General features: G+C 51.5%; 1 protein-coding gene across 1 annotated transcript in view; it reads left to right on the plus strand.

Moving 5' to 3' along the window:
• Positions 1-1375: 1375 nt before the first annotated feature.
• PCSK6 (proprotein convertase subtilisin/kexin type 6) overlaps positions 1376-21459 on the plus strand; it is a 121398-nt gene continuing 101314 nt past the window's right edge. Inside the window, exon 1 of the mRNA XM_014605922.3 lies at positions 1376-1561. Within this exon, the coding sequence (XP_014461408.1) occupies positions 1403-1561 (159 nt within the window). The 5' untranslated portion in view covers positions 1376-1402. The remainder of the gene's footprint in view (positions 1562-21459) is intronic.

The raw sequence follows: 21459 nt of genomic DNA on the forward strand, positions 1-21459 counted from the left end.
GAGCCTGCTTTGAGAAGGAAAAGGGTTGTGGTCCAGGGGGGGGAAAGAAAAGCAGAGGCTGCTTTGGAGAAGGAAAAGGGTTGTGGTCCAGTGGAGGAAGAAGAGCAGAGGGTGTTTTGGGAAGGAAAAGGGTTGTGGTCCAGCGGAGGAAGAAGAGCAGAGGGTATTTTGGGAAGGAAAAGGGTTGTGGTCCAGGGGAGGAAGAAGAGCAGAGGGTGTTTTGGGAAGGAAAAGGGTTGTGGTCCAGGGGAGGAAGAAGAGCAGAGGGTGTTTTGGGAAGGAAAAGGGTTGTGGTCCAGCGGAGGAAGAAGAGCAGAGGGTATTTTGGGAAGGAAAAGGGTTGTGGTCCAGGGGAGGAAGAAGAGCAGAGGGTGTTTTGGGAAGGAAAAGGGTTGTGGTCCAGGGGAGGAAGAAGAGCAGAGGGTGTTTTGGGAAGGAAAAGGGTTGTGGTCCAGGGGAGGAAGAAGAGCAGAGGGTGTTTTGGGAAGGAAAAGGGTTGTGGTCCAGCGGAGGAAGAAGAGCAGAGGGTATTTTGGGAAGGAAAAGGGTTGTGGTCCAGGGGAGGAAGAAGAGCAGAGGGTGTTTTGGGAAGGAAAAGGGTTGTGGTCCAGGGGAGGAAGAAGAGCAGAGGGTGTTTTGGGAAGGAAAAGGGTTGTGGTCCAGCGGAGGAAGAAGAGCAGAGGCTGCTTTGGAGAAGGGAATGGGATGTGGTCCAGGGGAGGAAGAAGAGCAGAGGGTGTTTTGGGAAGGAAAAGGGTTGTGGTCCAGGGGAGGAAGAAGAGCAGAGGGTGTTTTGGGAAGGAAAAGGGTTGTGGTCCAGGGGAGGAAGAAGAGCAGAGGGTGTTTTGGGAAGGAAAAGGGTTGTGGTCCAGCGGAGGAAGAAGAGCAGAGGCTGCTTTGGAGAAGGGAATGGGATGTGGTCCAGGGGAGGAAGAAGAGCAGAGGGTGTTTTGGGAAGGAAAAGGGTTGTGGTCCAGGGGAGGAAGAAGAGCAGAGGGTGTTTTGGGAAGGAAAAGGGTTGTGGTCCAGGGGAGGAAGAAGAGCAGAGGGTGTTTTGGGAAGGAAAAGGGTTGTGGTCCAGCGGAGGAAGAAGAGCAGAGGCTGCTTTGGAGAAGGGAATGGGATGTGGTCCGGGGGAGGAAGGAGGCAGAGGCTGTTCTGGAGCAGGGAAGGGGCTGCAGGCCAGGGGAGGAAGGAGCTGAAGCTGCTTTGGAGAAGGAAAAGATTGTGGTCCAGGGGAGGAAGAGCAGCGGCTGCTCCGGAGCAGGAGCGGGACGGGGCGGGGCGGGGCGGGGCGGCGCGGGGCAGGGCAGGGCAGGGCAGGGCAGGCGGGGCCGCTCCGCCTCCGGCGCTTGAAAAGGCGCCGCGCGGGCGTTGTGGGCTCAGCCCGGCCGCGCTCGCCATGCCCCCCCGCGCCGCGCGCTCTCTGCTGCTGCTGCTGGCGCTGCCCGCCTGCCTGGCGCGGCCCGTCTACACCAACCACTGGGCCGTGCGGGTGCCGGGCGGCCCGGGCGAGGCGGCGAGGCTGGCCGCCGCCTACGGCTACGGGAACCTGGGCCAGGTGAGCGGGGCGGGGCGGGGCGGGTGGGGATGCCGCGGGCAGGGACGCCTCGTGCCTCCAGCCGGGCCGGGCTGCAACTTCTCCCCCAGCTGCTCTCGCCGCCGCAGGTCCCTTCCCCGCGCCTGGCCCCTGCCCCGTGCGCCGCCCGTGTCGCCTGTGCCGGCGCGGGGGCAGACCCCGCCTGGTTTGGGGGTCGCGGACGGGGCGAGGGGGTTTCCTTTCCGAACTGGCCGCCGCCCTTGTAAAGGAAAGGTGGTTGAAAGTCTTCCGCAGATGGAGCATCAGCTGCATGCACGCTTTTGCGAGCCGTTCCCGTGGGTAACGAAGCCCCTTCTTCTTCCCTGCATCCGCGCCGCGCTCCTCGCCGGAGTTTGTCTGGCTCCAACTTCCAGCGGCGGGGTCTGCTCGTGCCCTCGTGGGCCAGGCTGAGCCCCTTTCCGTGCTGGCGGAGATCTGCCCCTCCGTACTTGGACACGCTTCAGAGCAGCCCCGGTCCTTCTCCGCCACGAGCTGTGGAAACTCCTGACTCAACCGCTCTGTGCGTCTCTGTGATGAGCTAAACAGACCGAGCTCCTGGAACCTGTCACGTAAAGCCAGGCTTTCCGGGACTTCAGCATTTTTGCGCCTCTTTGAACTGTGTCCCGGTGATCAAAGTCCTCGAAATACGGACGCGGGGACCGGGCGCAGCGTTGTGGCAGCGGTGCCAAGCACAGAAATGTAACTTGCCTTTTCTTGGATGTTTTCCTGGCCGTGCATCCAAGCATGGTTGCAGCGGGTATTTTTGGTGGCCACGTTCCTCGGGGAGTTCAGGGTGTTGAGGGGACATCGCTGCTGCTGATGCTTTTTCTGCATCGCGCTGCTTTGTGCAGGCTGTCCCCAGCTACCGAGGAGCCACGGCAGTGTCGTGGCCTGCGCTGGCTCATTACCTCTGCTTAGAGGCAAAGTGAATTCGCCCCGGTGCAGCTCCACTCAGACAGTGTGCGATTTTTTTTTCCCCCTCCAGTTTCAGAGGCAGCATGTGCTGATCGGTGCGGCGTGTTTTCAGCACCGCCGTGGTGAGTTAGCAGCGTAGATAAATTCCTTTTCTGCTTGCGCTCGGGTCCCACATCCTGCATGTGCAACTTGTGTCCTTGCTCCTAGGCATACCTTCAGACTGGGCAAGCCAGATCTACAACCTGTATTTGTATTGGCAACAATTTTTTCTAGATAATATATAACATCAGACTCTGGGGATTGCTCTTAAATAAAGTGGGTGCAGTCAAACGGCCAGAAAAGGCTGGATCTTTGTAAGCATTGATCCTGGGCCCGGTGAGGTCAATGAGAGTTTTGTCTTTGGTTTTCATTGAAGTCTGGGCTTCCTTATTATCTTGTTACTGTAATTCCTACAAAGCCCATTGTGCTCGAGTCTGTCTACACGCACAACAAAACAACAGCCTCTGCCCTGTGGAGCTTATGATCTACATATAAAACAAGAAGTCACTGATGGAGGCGAACAAAGAAACAATGAGACATCTTTGTTGGTATAACGCAAACCAGGTGGTTATCTCCGGATGCCAGCTGCCGAACCTTTGTCAAGTTTGGTTTTTTTTGGTTTTGTTTTGTAGTCGTCCTGGCAAAGTGTTTTTAAGGAGGGATTGGAAGGAAGAGAACAAGGCAGCTTCACAGGTGCTTACAGGGAGCTCCCTGTGCCAAGCGGCAGGGGGGTGCTGCCTGGTTGGAGACGAGGACCCTATGCTGACCTCTGTGCTGAGGGCCAGGGTGAGAATAGGCCTCAAAGAGCCTTCCAAGTGAAGACAAGCGGCTCATGTTTGAATCCAGACAGCAGGGATTCAAACAGAAGGGGAGCTAAGAGGAAGGGTGCTGTGGTCAGAGCAAATTGGGGAAATAACGTTACCTTCCACGGGAAGGAGCTGTACCCAAACTAGGAGTCCTGACCCCAAGTGGGGTCACCGCATGGGTATAGGGGCATGTGCTCCATGGGAAAGGTGGGGTCACGAGGCTGGAAAGACTGTGAACTGTTGCTGTAAAGCCTAAGAGACATGATTTCAGAGCCAACTTAGCTCCCCCCCCCCCCGAAAGGCAATCATACGCCTCTTTTATAATGGCTCCAAAGCTGAAAGAGCCTCAAAATATTTGGAACTGCAGGTAACTCTCATGGGGGGCGCTAAAAACAGATTCTCAGATCCTTCTGAACCCTGTTGATGAGAAGGGGGTCCATACTCGATACAAACTGACCCTGTAAAAATTGCATTATTGGGTGAACAGACCATACTTGGTACAGTGATACCTGGAACCCATCGATGGCACTCAGATTTATTCATCTGTCTGGCATTGCAAGGTGATGAGTGAGTTCTTTTCCATTCAGGGCTGTCAAATGTATGGCTGCACAGCTGCTTTGTCCAGCCTGCTGGACCACCGGCGCAGGCTGCCAGCATGGGGTGTGGCTGGGGACACGTCCTGCTACAGGATCAGGGCCCTCAGCCCTGCTGGACATGGCAGTCAGTGGCGGGAGGGCAAGCGAGGGCTGATGCAGCCCTTGCCACTCTCCGGCTGCTTTGTCTGTTGTGACTGTTGCAGCCTTGCCTCCCCAGCCACTGGCCACCATTGCGTGCTCCCTGTCGGAGCCGGGGCTGGACGTGCTGCTTCCTCGTGTCCGGGGCTGGATCTGGCCCGCACGGAGCCCCGCAGTCCAGATCTGACCAAGGCATGGGGCGAGTTTAACGACTGTGTTTTAACCTGTGGTTGTCATGCTGTGAAATGTCAGCCTCCCCCTGTTGGAAAATGATGATTGGGGACGCGGGTTTTCCATTTCCCACGGAAAACTGGAAAACAACACAGATTTGTCCTTTGAATCCAGAAAAGGCAGATTTCTCATTTTAAGGGAGACGTGCAGAGTTTGCAAAGAGCTCTCTGCGGGTAGATGGAGTTCCAGCCTGCGAGGAGCTGGGGGGAGGGAGGAGGGCGGTCAGGCAGGGGGGCACCACGTGCATGTGCGCACTCACACATGCACACGGGTGCCGGGCAGCTCCTGCAGGTAAGTCTGGTAGGGGTGGGGATTGAGGTCCCTGTAGGGAGGAACTGTGCAGCCAGGCGGTGTGTGGGGCTTTGGGCCCGGGGGCTGGCCAGGAGTGGGATGGGACTGTGGACAGCTCATCCGAAAGGTTGGGGGGCTGGCTCCCCACTGCTGTGCGCACTTCCGTGGAGGGTGCATGGAGGGACACATGCCCCTCAGATGTGTGCAAGGTGGGGCTACCTGTCTGCTGTGGGCTTGGACTCCCCATCATGCTGCCCTACCCGCCAGGGCCTCCGTGGCCCAGTAGATGGGACCCAGCACGGCAGGGCAGGAAAGCTGACTGCCGCCCCGGGACTCCTACCCCGCCCTGGCAAAGCCACCCCTGCCCGCCTAGCAGCAGTGGGGCTGGTGGTGCAGAGTTGTGCCCCTTTCTGCTGCCAGGAAGGCAAGGGGTGCCTGGCTAAGGCAGCGTGAAGCTCCCACCGGCGGTCATGAGCTTTCCCACCCGTCCACACTCTGCCCTGCTGCACTGGGTCTTGCCCGCTGGGCTGTGGAGGCTCCGGGGAAAGGGCAACAGACCTGTGTCCTGGTGAACGAAGGGGGCAGGGGGAGCTCTGATTGTTCCATGATTAAAAACCCCAAAATCAAAGACCAACATTTTAAAGGTACAATTTCTTTGATTATAGGGATTGAGGCGCTGGTAGACTTCCAAATTGCTTTAAAATTGTAAATGCATCGATAAAATATTGTGTTCAGTTAATACGTGTATATATGTGTGTGTGTGTGTGTGTGTGTGTGTGTGTGTGTGTGTGTGTGTGTGTATAGTGGTGTTTCATTTTAATCATGGGTTTTGGGGTTTTTAATCAGAGAATTTGCAATTTTGTATCAGAGAATTTGTGATTTTTAAACAGACAAAACCAGGATCCCTGACTGATGATGATATTTCAGTCAAAACTGACAAATCCACCCTCTCTGAGTCTCAGTCCCCTGAGGTCCAAAATTCAGAGGGAGCTGTGGGTGTGCTGCTCATGGAAATGTACCCCTTGGCAGCCTCAGCATATCAGGAGGGAAGAAGTGTTTTGGTGAACTGTTTTTGGACGAGCTTTGCTTGTGGCCAGCCTATTCATGGGATCTGTCCTAGTGACACTTCCACAGAGCTGTCTTAATGCTATAAGTCACTCCAAACTAGTTTTAAGTTTGCTTGGCTCCCATAATAGCTGCTAACAGTTGCATTCTGGAATTTGGGTTTTGGGTAGTCATACCTTACTTTTTATACTGTAATAATGGTGGCTAAGACATCACTGAGCATATTTCTCATGGTTTATGTAACATGGCTTGCAACAGAAGACCACAACCTTCCTTACTGTTAAAACAGTGAATCTGTAAAATCATCTTCATTGGAGGTTTTCAAGGGGAGGCTGGATAAGCATTAGATCAAAATAATTTAGGGATAGCGTTTGTGCAGGGAATTGGACCAGATACCCCATGAGGATACTTTGAGATGCTGCCCAGAGTTTACAATCTAGGGGCCCGCTCGTGGGAAGTTTTACTGGAAGCAGAGCTCGCTACCTCGAGAGGCCTGATGACTTTAGAGATGCTCATTGTGCAGTAAGCATGATGTCCTCTAATAAATGTTTCCAGAATCGGGCCCATGGACAATAAAAGGTGCATAGTGAGGGGTAGGGCTGTTGAGTGAGAGGTCATGAAAACACTGTCCCTTGTGTAGGCTGATGGGCACTCCCATTTTATTTGGCATATTCCAGCTGCACCGTGTTCAGGAACTCTGTCCCTGTGGCTCACATTGACTAGTCAATGGCCATGCAGTCCCAAGGCTGTCCCCAAAATACTGCTCCCAGGAGCCAGGGGAGAACTTTGCTGGGGTGGTGAAAATGGGGCCGAGCTTGGCAGGAGGACTTGGGCATGGGAGTCAAGCGTGATGTGACAAGCACGCTGTGCAGGCAGGGCAGCAGGAAAGGGGTGAAAGCTGGCGTGCATGGAAGGGGGTAGATGGACGCATGGGGTTGAAGGGGCAGTCAGAGTAGCACTTGGCAAGGATAGACACAAGGACCAAAAGGAAGCTCAGTAGCCCTCGGCTCTCATTCACACCAGTATAACTGCGACCTTAATCTTTGTTACTCCTAATTCTTCCCCCAGGATGAGATCAGGACTGGCCTGGCATTGTCTCATCCTCCCTCTTGTCCTGAACGTGGCAACAACAACCGTTTCTCTTCGTTAGAATATGATGCAGCAGGCTGAGACGCTAAGTTGGCTTTCTCTTCTAGCGAGCACGAGTTCACTGTATCTTCAGGAGTAATTTATTCTTGGTATGATTGCCTCGTGAAGGGTGTTTTGTAACCATGATGGATTTGCTCACCTGCCTTGTGCACTATTAGGTGGCTTTACCGATAACACCATCCATATCCTGCTGGAGCGTTTCGGAGACCTGGCAGGAGGCAAGAGTTCCTTCGTCCCGTTTCGCTAAATGGTGATGAATAGCTCCTTCAGCTTCTAACTGTTCTCCATTGGTAGGATGGAATTGGCAGACACGTGTTTCCATGGAAACGGAGCCATCAATACCCTTAGTGTAATAATGATGGCATTGCGAGGAAAGAAACACTTTCTCATTGTTTCTAACTTACTCACTGCAGATGTAAACAGGCTGAGCTGTGCTGTGCCGACCTGAGACTCTTAACATCAGGGCTTCATTTGCCTCAATTAACATAAAAATGTACTTCGCATTTGTCTTCAAGTTCCAGTCCAGGTTGGCTCGGAAGAAACATAAATCCCACTCCAACTTGTGTCAGAGTCCAAAACTGCTAATCAATTTGGAAAATTAAAATCGACCCCCTACTTAAATGAGTACCTCCCATGCTGATGGAGCCAAGTCCTTGGCAGAAGTAGGATGTCAGAAGGATCCAGGTCGATAGCTGTGCAAAGCAGTAAACTGGCTTGGGGAAAAATGAGCGTTTAAGCATGCTCCAAAAAATTAAGGCAAAGGATTGTAATGATGTATGGGGCAGGCACTGCCTTGCTAACGCGCTCTTCCTACTTTGTTTCCTGGGAGTGTATTGCATCCATGTGAAATTTTGCTTTGTGGGTGCAAGGAATATTATGCTGCTGATCAAGCAGTCTTATTGCAGTCAAGGGAGTGATGGATATTTGCACTAGGGCTGCTACTTTTTTTTTGACAGGTTGGCTACTTTTGCAAGAGAGCTTAGAGATGTTTAGTACTTTTTTCCCCCTGAGCACTGCATGCGAGGGCTTTATTGCTCGTTGTGCCCGCCTCTGTTCTATCAGGCGTTCTCTTGCAGCCTTGGCCTGGACTATTGATCTTGTCTGTCCCGGGCCTGCAAGTGGACCCCAAAGGCTACCCTGGCTGATGTCCGGGGGTGGGGGTAGGGGATGTCCCCTTAACTCGCCTGCCACGACTTTGAATGGAACTTCAGTGGAGGGGTTCCCCTTTGAGGCAGCCTTCAAGGTCGTCAAGCCTTTCGTCGGGCACTCACGGGGCTCCGACCTCCCCTACATCCCGGCCACTCGCCACCTTTGATTGTGGGTCTTCTGGCCCTTTAGTGTCCCTGGTTCCTCTCGGTCTCTACCCTGGCCTCCCGTGGCTCTCCAGCCATGGCCCCTCCCCCCCAGTGTCCCTGGGTCACGGCTCAGGCGTGAAGGCTCCGAGGCCCTTTGGTCCTAGAGTCGTCTATCCCTTGTCCCTAGCTCCCTATTCCAACCACCACATGACTCACCGTGTGATCCCCACCACCGTGACTGCCGGAGAGATGTGACTGGCGGGCCAGGAGGTCCCAAAGGAAAATAAAGTGCCCCTCAGTCTACAGGCCCTGTGTTTTCCCGGTGCCTCAGTACCCAGACCTGGTTGCTTGCCCCACTCGGGGCTCCTATCTCTCCCCTAGGCTCAACGCTACTCCAGGGATGGCGTCCCGGTCGTCCCCAGGTCCTATGGGTCGTGACTGACTTCTGGGAGGCGTTGCGGGCCTGTCTGTAGTCTCCCTTACTCAGTTAACCAATCCTGCTTGGGGTCTTCTGCCGTTCACCCTGTGGCTCTTCCAGTTGGGGTTCCCGTCGGCCCCCTTCTCTTTACCTCTTCTCCGGGCTTCCCCGTAGATGCTCCAGCTTCCACAGCCCTCGTCTCCACCTCTGCTCTCCCCACGCGCGTTTCCCCACACCTTTCGGCCCCTGCAGGAGGTAAGTTGGGGCTTTCTTTTATTTTGGCCTCGGGTTCTCCTGTAACCCCGGCTCCCCTGGGACACTCCCAAATATTGAGTTAGCTGAATACATCCTTTGAAGAGGCAGAAGTTTTAGGACAGTTTGGTCTGCTTTTAGGAAGGTAAAGCTGTGTTGTTGATGCCACCCTTCAGCAGATGTCCTGTAACTCCATTCATAAATTTACCAAGCTCTGTCTTGAAACCAGTGAGGTTTCTGGTCTCTACTATTTCTATTGGAAGGCTCTTCCAGAACCTCACTCCTTTGGTTAGAAACCTTCTCATTTCCAGCCTATATTTATTCCAGGCCACTTTCTGTCCATTTTTTTCTTGTGCCAACAGTGACCTTTAGCTTAAATAACTCTCTCTGTCTTCCCATGCTGGTATTTATTTCTTCTATGTATTTACAGAAAACAAGCATTTTGCCGGGCTCGGCAGCAAGGAGGCTTCAGGCTCTCATTGTAAGAGAAGTCTTCATTTCTCTGATCATGCTACTACTCTGTGCACGTGTCCCAATTTGAATTAATTTCTCTTGAACGCTGGCAACCATAATTGCCCAAGCCATCCCAGATGAGACTTCCTAAAAACCTTATATGGTTTTAATGCTTGTCTATCGCAACTAGAAATGTCTTGCCTCCATATATTCATGTTTGGTGGCTTGCAATTATCTTATGACCGGCTAACACAACTAGATCTCCTGCTCCTCCTCCCCCATCCCAGTGGATAATTTTTTATAATAAGCTGAGAAGCAAGGAATTTTTCAGGTGATCTCTTTTATTGGACCAGCAGCATAGTTGGGATAGAGTCGGACAAGGTTTCGAATGCAAGACATGCTTTTTCATAACTCCTGGACCAGCACAGCTGCAGCATCGCTCCAACACTAGTGTTAGCTACTAGGAACTCCTGTTAGTCTGTACAACCTCACATTTTGTGCTGCTAGATTTCATCCTATTTCTGTTTATTCTGGTTGCCCAAGCCTCTTCTTCCTCTGCGATATTCTGAGCCTCCTCTGTTGTGTTGCTGGCGTCTTTCCCCCCACCCGCCCCTCCCTACTCCGCTGTGTCATCAGCAAATATCATTACTGCAGGACTACTTTTTCTGCCAAGGCCATTAATGAAATTAAATAAGATCTGTCTCAAGTCTCATTCTCGAACTCTTCTAACCACCTCCCACTAGCTGCTTTCTCCCCCTTTTAAACAACCTGTGGACTACTTCACTTTGCCCAGTCCCTTACTTACCAAATGCTTCTTGTACTAACACCGATTTTGTCTAGTTGAGCTAATTTCCTATGAGGCAGCATACGAATGCTTTACCGAAGTCCTCATAGATTAGATCTACAGTATATTTCTTATGTAGAAAGCCCGATGCATTTATCATAGAAAATATCTGGTTAGTTTAGCATGATCTTCCTTATGATAAACACATGCGATGTTTCCTCCCTATCTCTAATTAGTCTCTCCCTCCGAGTTTGCACATTGGACTAGAACTGTCTTGCCAGCACAGTGCAGGTACAATTGCCCCCCTTCCCGGACTCTGTACTCCCATGCATGTGCATTCAAGGAGAGCGCAAGCCCTCTCTGCCACACCATTGTCTTGTAAGCTCCTTCTGAGTCACTTGCTATAATCCCTTTAGTGTCAGCAGACCACTCTCTGTCTGCTCTCTCTCTTCTTAATGGGGAGAAGAATGACATTTTAGCACAAACGCTGTCTTTTCAAAGAGTGCTTTCTAGCTGAATTTCTGTTGTTGAAAGGTTTCATCTGAAGACTTCAAGGATTTTGTCAGAGTTTGGAAATTAACTTTGTAAAACTTGAATGAAAAGGAAAGGGTTTTGTGTTTTTTTTTGTTTCACCAAAACATCCACTGCAGGAAAGCGCTTCAGTCCAGCGCTAGGCTAGATGTAGAATCACAGAATCATAGAAAATGAGGCCGGAAAGGACCTCAGGAGGTCACATCTGGTCCAACCCCCTGCTCCAAGCAGGACCAGCCCCAACTACATCATCCCAGCCAAGACTTTGTCCAGCCCGGTCTTAAAAACCTCCAAGGATGGAGAGTCCACCACCTCTCTGGGTAACTTGTTCTAATGTTTTATTACCTTCCTAGTGAGACAGTTTATCCTTATATCTAACCTCAACTTCCCTTGCTGCAACTTGAGCCCACTGCTCCTTGTCCTGTCGTCTGCCCCCGCTGAGCACAGCCCAGCTCCATCCTCTTTGCAACCCCCTGCAGAGAGTTGAAGGCTGCTATTCAATCCCCCTTCAGTCATCTCTTCTCTAGAGTGAAAAAGCCCAGTTCCCTCAGCCTCTCTCAAGTCATGTGCCCCAGCCCATGAACCATTTTCTTAAAGGTATCTAAAAGTTTCCTTTAGTTTCTGCCTTCCAGAATGTGTTTTCCCCATTCTGTAGGTATAACCTTCATTTTTCATTCCTAGGTACGTTTTTAGCTTCTGTCCCCAGCTTTTCCAGATGATCCAGGTTGCTCTATGTGACTAGTTTGTCCTGCTGAACTTCTTCAGCAGATTTGACCAGATAGGGACTTCAGAAATAATAGTTGCCTGTGCCTCCCCCATGGAGGAATATACTGTAGCATCTTCATCACCTCTGTTAGGCTGGTGTCTAGCATGGTCCCGATCTCTCAAACGTAACATGGCTAGTTGGTGGGGAAAAAATCCCGGGAAATGGTGCTTGGTTTGGTATCTGCCAACTTGGTGGGATGGAAATGCCCTATTGGGGTGGACAGACTCATACCGATGGGAGCCTGCCCTGACTTTTAGGGTTTGCATTGGTTTCATCTGCACTACCCCAGGGCTGCATTTTCTTTTCATGGGGAACTACACAATGTGTAGGTTTTGTTCCTAATCGGAATAAGACCAACTATGAAAACCCATTGTAAACATGGACTTGCTTCTCTTGCCTCCAACAAGTAACTCTGTGGAAAGGTGCTGGCTTCTGCAGTCTCCTTTTCCAAGTACTACCCCTCCGTTCTTCCAGCCTTCATATGCCCTTGCATGGCTCAGAAGTCTTGATTGACTGCTGGGCTTTGGTGTTAATGTTCTTATTTCTGTTTTATTACCTGTGTGATGCAAGTAAATATGGTTCACGTTAGAATATTTTAATAAAGCTTCTTAATTGTAGGGTTGGAAGGGATCTTGGAAGGACATCTAGTCCTATCTCCTGCTCAAAGCAGGATCATTTCTATCTAACCAACAGGCTCCAGGGATGGAGGTTCTGCAGTCTGTTCTAGTGCTCAGTCCTCCTCCCAGAAACCTCTTCCTGAACATGGCTCTGGTTTGGAAAATCTTGTGTTATTCACTCATTCACAGACTGCATCATCCAAGATGCAGCATGAGACCTAGCTTAGGTCATGGGCATTGTGGCCATCACAAAACTGTTGAAGTTGAGCTGTTTTTTCCCAAATATTTCCTGTTTCTCGAGTGTCTGACAAAAGGCAGCGCTGCGTGTTTCCTATCCCAACTAGTACGATTTGTTATTTTAGCATCGAGCAAAAATTTGTAGGGCATAACAGGAAACCTTGCAAGAGCGTTGGGATCTGGGGATCTGAGTTCCTGATGGATGAACAACCTTCATGCCTATCGCTAGAATGAAATGGCTCTCTTCTCAACCATGCTGCTTCCTTGGCTTAGACCTTCCACGAAAACATGAGACTGCTTTCAGTCAGCGTGTCAACAGCCCAGCCTCAGTGTTGTGGATGGATACGAGATCAGCCATCCATCAGACCTGCACCCTCTAGGTCGCGACTTCGGACGAAATGCCTCACCTTGCCTGCATCACCAAGGTGAGTTTAAGAGTGCCCACAACCTTGTATTTCAGCTACTTGCCACAGGCTACCAAGTGTAACACACCCTAGGAGAGACCCCAGAATGTGCTGCAAAGAAGATGAAGCAAGATTAGCAGTCCTGTTCCTCTCCAGCCTCTCGTTCAGAAGCACTACCCCCAGACACCGAAAGGTGCTTTGAAAACATAAGTGTTTTGTGAAGCTGAGAACAAAAAGGAGGTAGGACTCAGGGTTGTGCAGAACTCCAGGCAAATTCCCTGCACCCTCGCAGGGGAACAAGAGGATTTACTGCCCACTACGGTGCTGGATTCCCCCAGACAGAGTTCCTGTAACTACTGCTCCCTTAAGGAAAGGGATGTTCAGGTACTCTGTTTCCCTTAACACTAGTCATGTCTGGACTCACCCCATGGGATAGATGCTGGAAGATGCTAAAGGAATGGACTTCACAGGTTGCCTAGGCTTCTGAAGGCCTTGGCACATGTTGGTTTAATGGAGCGATGGGAGCTCTTCAAGATAAGTCATGGTACAAACAAGCCACAAAGACGTTACGCATTGTATGGTATATTATCTCACCATAAATTGGCTTTAACATGTCACTGGGTTACTATGTATGCTGCAGAGAACGCCTTCATCGTGTCTTAACTGTAATGTGTGCCAGGGCCCAGAGATTTGCCACACTAGGATTTATGTGATATGGGGCTCATCTAGCTTGAGGAAGGTGTTTGCACCACCCCTGCAGGCAAATGTGGGATAATTTGCCCCAGTGTGAGCTCTCGCCTATGCCTTTAATATCTGGTGAGTGATTTCAGCCTGGAAGCCTAAGGATTAATATCCCTGACAAAACTTTGGTCGGTATTATTAGTTCTGGATAATCTTAATGTTAGAGCAGGGATGTCAAACCCCTGCCATGCGGCCCCCAGTGCTGTCCCTGGGTCTGATCAGACCCACATGGGCATAGCGCATGCCCGTGGCTTGTCCATGGGATGAATCTGGCCCATGAACCCCTCCCCTTCCCCCTTCTTCAGCACACTTGATCTGGCCATTGATCCAGCTGGTCTGGGATCCATGCCGCAGGCAGCGTGGATTCCAGTTCAGCCAAAGCAGCAGCTGCCCTGCACGTGTTGTCTGCCCTGGCAGCTCCTGGACCGCGTTGCAGGTGGCACCTGTTCCAGCCAGTCCGGGATCTGTGCTGCACGCATCACCTGTGAGCACCACTTGCAGTGTGGGTCCCAAACCACCTGGAGCAGGTGTCATGCGTACCGCTTGTCCCAGACCCAGGGCCATGTGGCACAGGCTAGCTGGGGCGCCCACCGTGTGCAGTGTGGCTACTGCTCTGGTTGGACCGCGCCATATGCAATGCCCATTCCAGCCACTCCAGGGTCTGCACCCCACTTTCCAGACAGCTGCTGGCTTGGGTATGCTGGGGGCGGTCTGTGGGCCAAATCCCACAGACAGGCCCATGCCAATCAGCTCGTGGGGCTGCATAAGTTTGACACCCTTGTGTTAGAACTTTTTTTTTCTTTAAGCTCTCGGCCCAACGGCCTCTTGTGGCATTGAGTTCCAGTCTGCATGTTGCATGGATAGAGCATTACCTTCTGCCAACTTTCATCGTTGTTCCCTTTTATTTTATTTTATTGTTACATGCATTGCCCTCTCTCCTGACTTGATCACCATGTTGCCTTGCTTCTGCTCTGACAAGGAAAGGAAGTGGCCAAGTTTAACTGTGAAAGCATCTGAATCCTCTAAAAATCAACATTTTCTATTTATCTGATGCTGGCTGTCGTCAGGGCCTTTGCCCCAAGTTAGCCACAGTGATCATTGTGGGCTTCTAGTGAATTGCTCCAAATGCAAAAGGCAGGCAGATGAATAAGTTCAGTAACTTGAAACACTTCACACACCTGCAGACAGCATGAAGAGGCTGAGTTTGTACGTGTGTTACCAGCAGCAGATGCAACGTGAACCCTTTGCTTCACCACCAAGGCTGCTAACTCTCTTGTCCAGCAGAGCTATCCCACTTCGCTAGTCCAGCCACACTTACACCCCCACCAGCAGACCCAGTGCCACTCTTCTGCCAATGGGTTCTGTTCTACTTTATAGGAGAGGTGAACCATGGACCTGAATAAGCTGACACGAGGGTGTGCAGCAAAACACAAGTACATTAGTCAGGACTTCAAAGCAAATCCATCTTTATAATCAGCAAATGAAAAACCAAGCTTATGAAAGCCTAGATGAGCATGGCAAATTCCATCCTTCCAAAGAGTGAAGGCCTGAAACTGCTGATTTATGACAGATACTCCTAAGGAGATAAACTTGAAGTCTTGTGCTTGCGTCTACAATACAACTACTTGAGTGGGAAATACAATTCCCACTTCTTCAGCATCAGCACTGAGCTGAAATGTATTTATTAGTAAGGCACTATTGAAGGGTACTCTGGGACAGATTGGAGCGGTGAAGAGCAACAAGGGCGGTCTTGTATAGCTCTCAGAGTGGATGTCTGGACTGGGTAGGCAGAGTGCAGTGGCTGGATAAGATGCAGACACTGTGATCTTGGAACAAGCACCCTTGGCTGTGCAGATGGTACAGATGAGGAGGTAAGTTTACTTTGGTCTTGTCTTGAGACTGTCGGTCGTCAGGCTGCCTTGATTTGGTGTCCCACAAAGCCTGATAATGACGGAAGTGTCAACTTCTCATATCAACACCTAGAACAAAGTGGAGCTGGTTGAGAATGGGATGGGCTGCAGATGGCTGATTTCCGCCTTGTGCACCTGATGGTGAAGGAAGTAGACTGAACTGGGTGTGTGGGGGAACCTCTTGAAGCTGTACCTCCAAGCCCAGAGTGAATGACTTTCTCCATGCTATGTCCTCTTGTGGCACTGGTCTTTCTCCCCCTAGGCTGGATCACTGGCAGCCTGAAGGAGCACTGGGTCTTTCACGTACACCATTGTCTTACGATGCACCTATCAAGTGAAAAGGAGAGAAATCCTAGCCTAAAGCCTACTCTCCCCTCCAGAAAGTCCCACAGCTTCTGCAGACAGATTTGTGGCTCTTAAGTCACCTCCAGAACCCATCAGTGAGCTGTGGTAGAGATCATTCTTGAATCGTGGGATTGCCGACAATGATTGCGTGAAAATCACCAACACACATACAGACTGGGGGATGACTTTCTAAGCGGCACAGCGGCAGAAAGGGATCTCGGAGTCATAGTTGACTCGAAGATGAACATGAGTCGACAATGTGACGGAGTGATCGATAGAGCTAACCACTCAATCATGCATTAGCAGGTGCATCATGAGCAGATCTAAGGAGGTGTTGCTTCCCAGCTATGCGGCACTGGTCAGGATGCAGCTGGAGTACTGCGTCCAGTTCTGGGCACCGCACTTCAAGGGGGATGTGGACAACATTGAGAGGGTCCAGAGGAGGCCACTCATATGGTTAGGGGCCTGCAGGCAAAGCCCTACCAGGAGAGATTGAGGGCCCTGGACCTTTTCAGCCTCCGCAAGAGAAGGCTGAGAGGTGATTTTGTGGCTGCCTATAAATTCATCGGGGGGGAGGGGGTGGCAGCAAGGAATAGGAGATGCTCTGTTTACCAAGACACCCCTTGGAGTGACTAGAAACAATGACCACAAACTGGCAGATGTAGACTAGACATTAGGACAAACTTCTTTACGGTGAGGGTTATCAGAATCTGCAATGGGCTCCCAAGGGAGGTGGTGCTCTCCCCGACCCTGGAGGTCTTTAAAAGGAGACTGGACAAGCACCTGGCTGGGGGCACCTAACCCCAGCGCTCTTTTCTGCCTGGGGCAGGGGTTGGATTCGATGACTTACTGAGGTTCCTTCTGACCCTGAAAATCTATGAAAAGGCTTCAAAGAACAGCTGTCCACCACCAACAGGAATCTTCCTTCTGAGAAACAAGCGTGCAACCCCCACCCACCACCCTATCTAAGTAATACAGTGGTCTACCTGACCTCGGAGAGCCGGTGTGTGTCACCCCTTCCTACTGACCCCACCTGCTTAACCTCCCGTTCCCGATCACAATCACCGAGAAGCAACCAAGGCTCCAGCAGCACATGGCTTCTAATTCTCCCTGGATGCTTTGCAACCGCTCTTCCATCCAAGGCCTAATATTCCCTGGCCATTTCCAATTCACATGGCTTCCTATTAAAGCTGATATGTCAGAAACCACCTCTCTTAAACCCTGGGTGGTTTTCCAGGTGTGGTGTAGTATGTTGCCTCCTGTCGGTCTTGTTTCAAAACTCCTGGACTTGTGGGAAAGCTTTCTCAGTTGAGAACTGTTTTTCTCCACTAATGCATAACTGATTTTATATATATATATATATTCCCCCCATCTTCAGTGCGAGCCACATTTGTGTCTAGTTCTGCTTTACCTGCCGTCCCCCACCTCTTTGCTGTTTTGTGGCATATAGCAATTTTGCATTTATTTTTTCTGTTAATAACCCACATAGGGTGCAGTTTAAGGTCCTCAGTGTGCGGCGGAGAGTGCAAGCACTCCCTTCCCTGATGCTCGTTCATGGATTCTGATTCTATTAAAATGAGAGCCTGAGGGTTTAGAGATTTAGAATGAGATGAGCATAATAAAACTAGAAAAGATATACTCTGAAAGGAGGGGGTATACGACAGGAATACAATTAAAATGCCAATTAAGTTGTATGGGATGAGAAAGCTTTCCAACAGAGATGAGCATGAGGTGCGGAGATCCAATGGAAACCTCCGAAAAGGTTTGGGGAGACCTGACTCTTAACTTTTTTTTTTTTTAGTTTTAAAAATAAACCTATGAAACGCGCCTTTAAAAGCCAGGCAAACACGGACCACAGCAAACGACAGCTCTGCAAACGCGATGTGAAGCGTAAAGCGCTGAGATCCTGCATTGCATGAAAGGGGAGAAAGTTACTTAATCCGACTCGAGTGGAAACAAATTACCCAGATTAGCTGCAGTGAAGACTAGTGAACACTCTGGCATAAAAGGCAGTGCAAAACTAATTAAATATTTAACACTTGAAAGCGGAACTGGCAAAATTATCAAGGTATTAAGTATGATAAATATGGAAATAGCTGTAATCACCTGCCTAGCTTGCTCAGGCAAACCTGTTTGCTTCCCCTGCCTCTTTCCAGCCAGTCTCGTGGGTATGGAACAAGGGAAGCTTTAATTACTCGTGCATCGGACCCAGAGGACTGGATACTGGGTTAGTATGAGAAATGCCTTCCGAGGGAACCGAGCAGCTGCAGAGAGAACTGCTCGTGCCAGAAGCTATATACTCTCTCCACGGCGGCGTGTTGGACCGTCGGCGAACATCTGCCCAGATCGGGGTCTGTAGTGTAGTCTGGTGTTAGCTTTTCCCGTCTTTCAAATACACGCCTGAAAAACCTGGACGAACGGGGCAGAAGAGAAACCTCTCTCTCATGTAAAGCGATGTTTCTTGCCCGTGTGCTTGACCACCTTGGAGAACACAAGCATTGCTGCAATGGGCAGAGCAAAAGTCCCCGTGGCCCAGGACCCTCTCTCTGGAGGACGTGTATAAGAGACGGGGTGTGAAGGAGGGCTGCATCCCCTGTCGTGCTTTCCTGGGCACCCGCACTCATGGGCTGGGGCAGCCAAGCGGGCCAGTGCTCTCCTCTGGGCCAGGCTCTTTCTGGGACTTTGCCCCAGTTCAGGCAGCTCATTCACTTCACATGAGCATTTAGTTTAAGGCTTGAGGATTGTCATTGCCCTGATCCATAGTCAGATGGTCTGGTCTTGTTCAGGCAGTGGTTTTCAACTTGTTTTGCATTTGTGAACCCCTAAAAATATTTCCAGTGGAGGTGCAGACCCCTTCGGAAATTTTGAATGGAGGTGCAGACCCCTTTGAATTGCAAGTGTGACTATGATCAATCACATACATACTTTTGGTTGATCATAGTCCTCTTTCGTGGACCCCTCGGGCATAGTCTGTGGACCCCCCCAGGGGTGTGTGGGCCACAGGTTGAAAGCCAGTGTGCTAGGGCAATGCTTGTCTCTTGAGAGGATGCCCTTGGGGGCTAGTGGACTTGGGACTCTAGGCTTGCCAATAAGCTGCTGAGCTGAAGGCGTGCGATGCGGCCTGTCCCGTGACTCCTGGTTGTGGTTTACTAGGGTACAACGTTTGTAACCCTTTCCCCCCGGGGCTGGTTGGATGCTGTGCACAACAGACCTTGCCAGCCCAAAGCCAAATGCGGAGCAACTGTTCTGTCTGCATACAGTCATGATCCTTTCTTACTTTTTTAGTGGTGTCTTTAAAGCAGTTTCCCAATCTGGCTTTTTGTATTAATGTTTGGGTGAATACTAGTTCTCCCTCCATGTGTCTCTGTGGGTGGGGGGGTTGTGTTGAGTAGTGTAGCAGTGCCACTGCATGGAGTCCCATGCTGGTCTGGGGTTCCTGTTTTGTGGCTGGCTGAGCCTGGGCCCAAAACTGAACCTTTTGCTACTGCAACTTTTGCTCCGCAGCAGTGCTGCACCCACCTCGTACTAAATGAGGCTTAACAAACCTCCAGTCACCTGTCGCCAGCAAGCGACACAACCAGATGCTTTTTCAAGAGCAGGAAAATGAACGATCCCATCAAGCTTGTCCTCGTGGGTAGGCAGATGGAGCAGGGAGCTGCAAGGAAAGATTAGATGCCAGGGACTGATTAGAGCAGGGCGGGTTTGTGGGGTTAGGAGTAAAAGGAACAGCTTCTTCTCGCTGCTTGGCTGGCTCCAGTTAGGAGCTTGACGTGAGTTGTTAAAAGCAAGTGGTTTTCAAAACCACTAATTGTTTTTGACTTGGTAGCTTTCCAGCCTCTCTTTTCTTCCATCTCAAACTCCCCTGCAGAGGGTATAAAACCACACGCCCAGCCACTCGCTTTTTGTACTATTATTTATCTTCTAAAATAAGAAGGGGGAAAAAGACTGCACCACAGGAAAACCCCTATTAGTGCAGCCACTTGCAAACTGGGCTGGGTCCAGGCACTGCTGGAAGAGGCCTGACAATGGCTAAGAAACCAGCCCAGGCCTCTGCCTTTGAACCATGCTTGTCCTGCAGGGAGAACTGGGACCGCAAAGCAGCCCCACGGGTTTACCAGGGCTATGAGCTTTCCTGTCTGGCGAAGGAGGACCACCGCACAGGAAGCTGGCTGGGGTTTTCGGAGGCTGTAGACATTGGTATTCTGTCGTCATCTCTTTGGGAAGAGAATTGAGGGGCAAAAACCCAGGGAAGGACTTTCTAGTATGGCTCTGCTGTGTGAAGCAGAGGGGAGGGGGTATAGCTCCCGCATGGTAACACTGGGAGGTTTTGGGGTCCCCATCACTGCACAGATCCTCCGATCCCTTCCTTGTGCCATGGGGCCACAGAGCGCATGGTAGCTGCACGGCGGTGCTACAGGCGGCTTCTCCCCACCCCGCACCACCCCAGGGGGCTGGCCGGGTGCGCTAGCCAAGAGGTGGGAGGGCAGGACAGTGGGCCTCCACGTCCTCTCTGCCCCTCCTGGGACACGGTGAAGGGGCAGGGGCTGCAATTCTGAATGACGCTTTTCTGGGCCAGGCCCATTGGCGCCTTCAACTTGGTGCTAACTCTGGAAACTGCCTTGGGTTTGGGTGTCTGGCTTTAGATTTGCAGGGCATGCTGGTCTTAGAGGTGCTAAGCACCCAATTTGCCAAGTAGAAATGTGATAAAGCAGCCCTGAAAGTCAGGCCCAAAGAGTCTCCAATTGGACTTCCAAAATCAGAAGCCTGGCTTGGACAATTCAGCCATGTTTGTATGTCCAGGATACTTCTCTGGGGCTAATCGGCTTCACCTCTTCACATTTAGAGGTGGAAAGAGCAGGGGAAATGAAAGGCCACACGCTGGCAGAACCAGAACTGCAACCTGGGAATCCCCGGCACCCAGGTCTATGCGGCTCCACTAAAGCAATTGGCCCCCGACTTCTATAAGACAATGTGAACAATACTGGGCCAGGGGTTTTCAACCTTTTTTCGGAAGTGTACCCTCCTGGTGGTGGCAGCTGGATGCAGAGCAGGAGGGAAGGGGCTTGCACGTGGCAGCCACCACCACTCACCGCCCCATGATGCCGCCGCCACATCCCATTTTCCCGCGGCTGGTCACACATGTGGCTCCACGGGCTGCTGACGGGCCTCACACCTGGCCAGTTGCACGCTGCCCGTCAGAAGCCCATGGAGCTGCATGTGTGACCGGCTGTGGGACAGCTGCGCCGGGTGGCGGCAGCGGTGCGAGATGGTAGATGGCGGCAGCAGCTGCGGCGTGCGAGCTCTGCCCCCACCTCTCCCGGCCCTGCTCCTGGGAGGCGGTGGCATGGGGTAGTGGGTGGCGGCGCTCCATCCTCGCCTGCACACACGTACCCCCTAGGACCTTCCAAATACCCCTAGGGGTACGTGTACCCCCCAGTTGACAACCCCTGATCCGTGCAAACGGGCTTCTTAAACTGATCGGAAAGGCGGAGTCTGGATGTGTGGGGTGGGAGCGAGAAGACAGACTCCAAGCAGGGGCAGGAGGATCCGAGCCCCTGTCTCCACTACAGCCATGTCTGCTAGCTCTGCGAAGAGGCTGCTGTTGGACAGAGGTGGTCTAAGTGCGGGGACCGAAACAGTTCAGCGCAGCAGGGCCAAATCTATCCCACGGGACCCAGCAACCACCATCATTAAAGCATCAGTAGGCCCTGCAGTGTGGATGTGGCATTGGGCGACTTGGTGTTCAACTGTCCTAGCCTGTGCTCTTGCCCCTGATCTGGCGAGTCCTGCTCTGTGGGCCAGATTTGGAGGTGGTCACCCTGACCACGACCAGCTCAGGCCCGATGTTGTCTGGGCAGCACACGATAGTTTAACAGACCCTTGGGGCTCTGTCTCTG

Source organism: Alligator mississippiensis, chromosome 11 (genome assembly GCF_030867095.1).
Source record: "Alligator mississippiensis isolate rAllMis1 chromosome 11, rAllMis1, whole genome shotgun sequence".
Lineage (NCBI taxonomy): Eukaryota > Metazoa > Chordata > Crocodylia > Alligatoridae > Alligator > Alligator mississippiensis.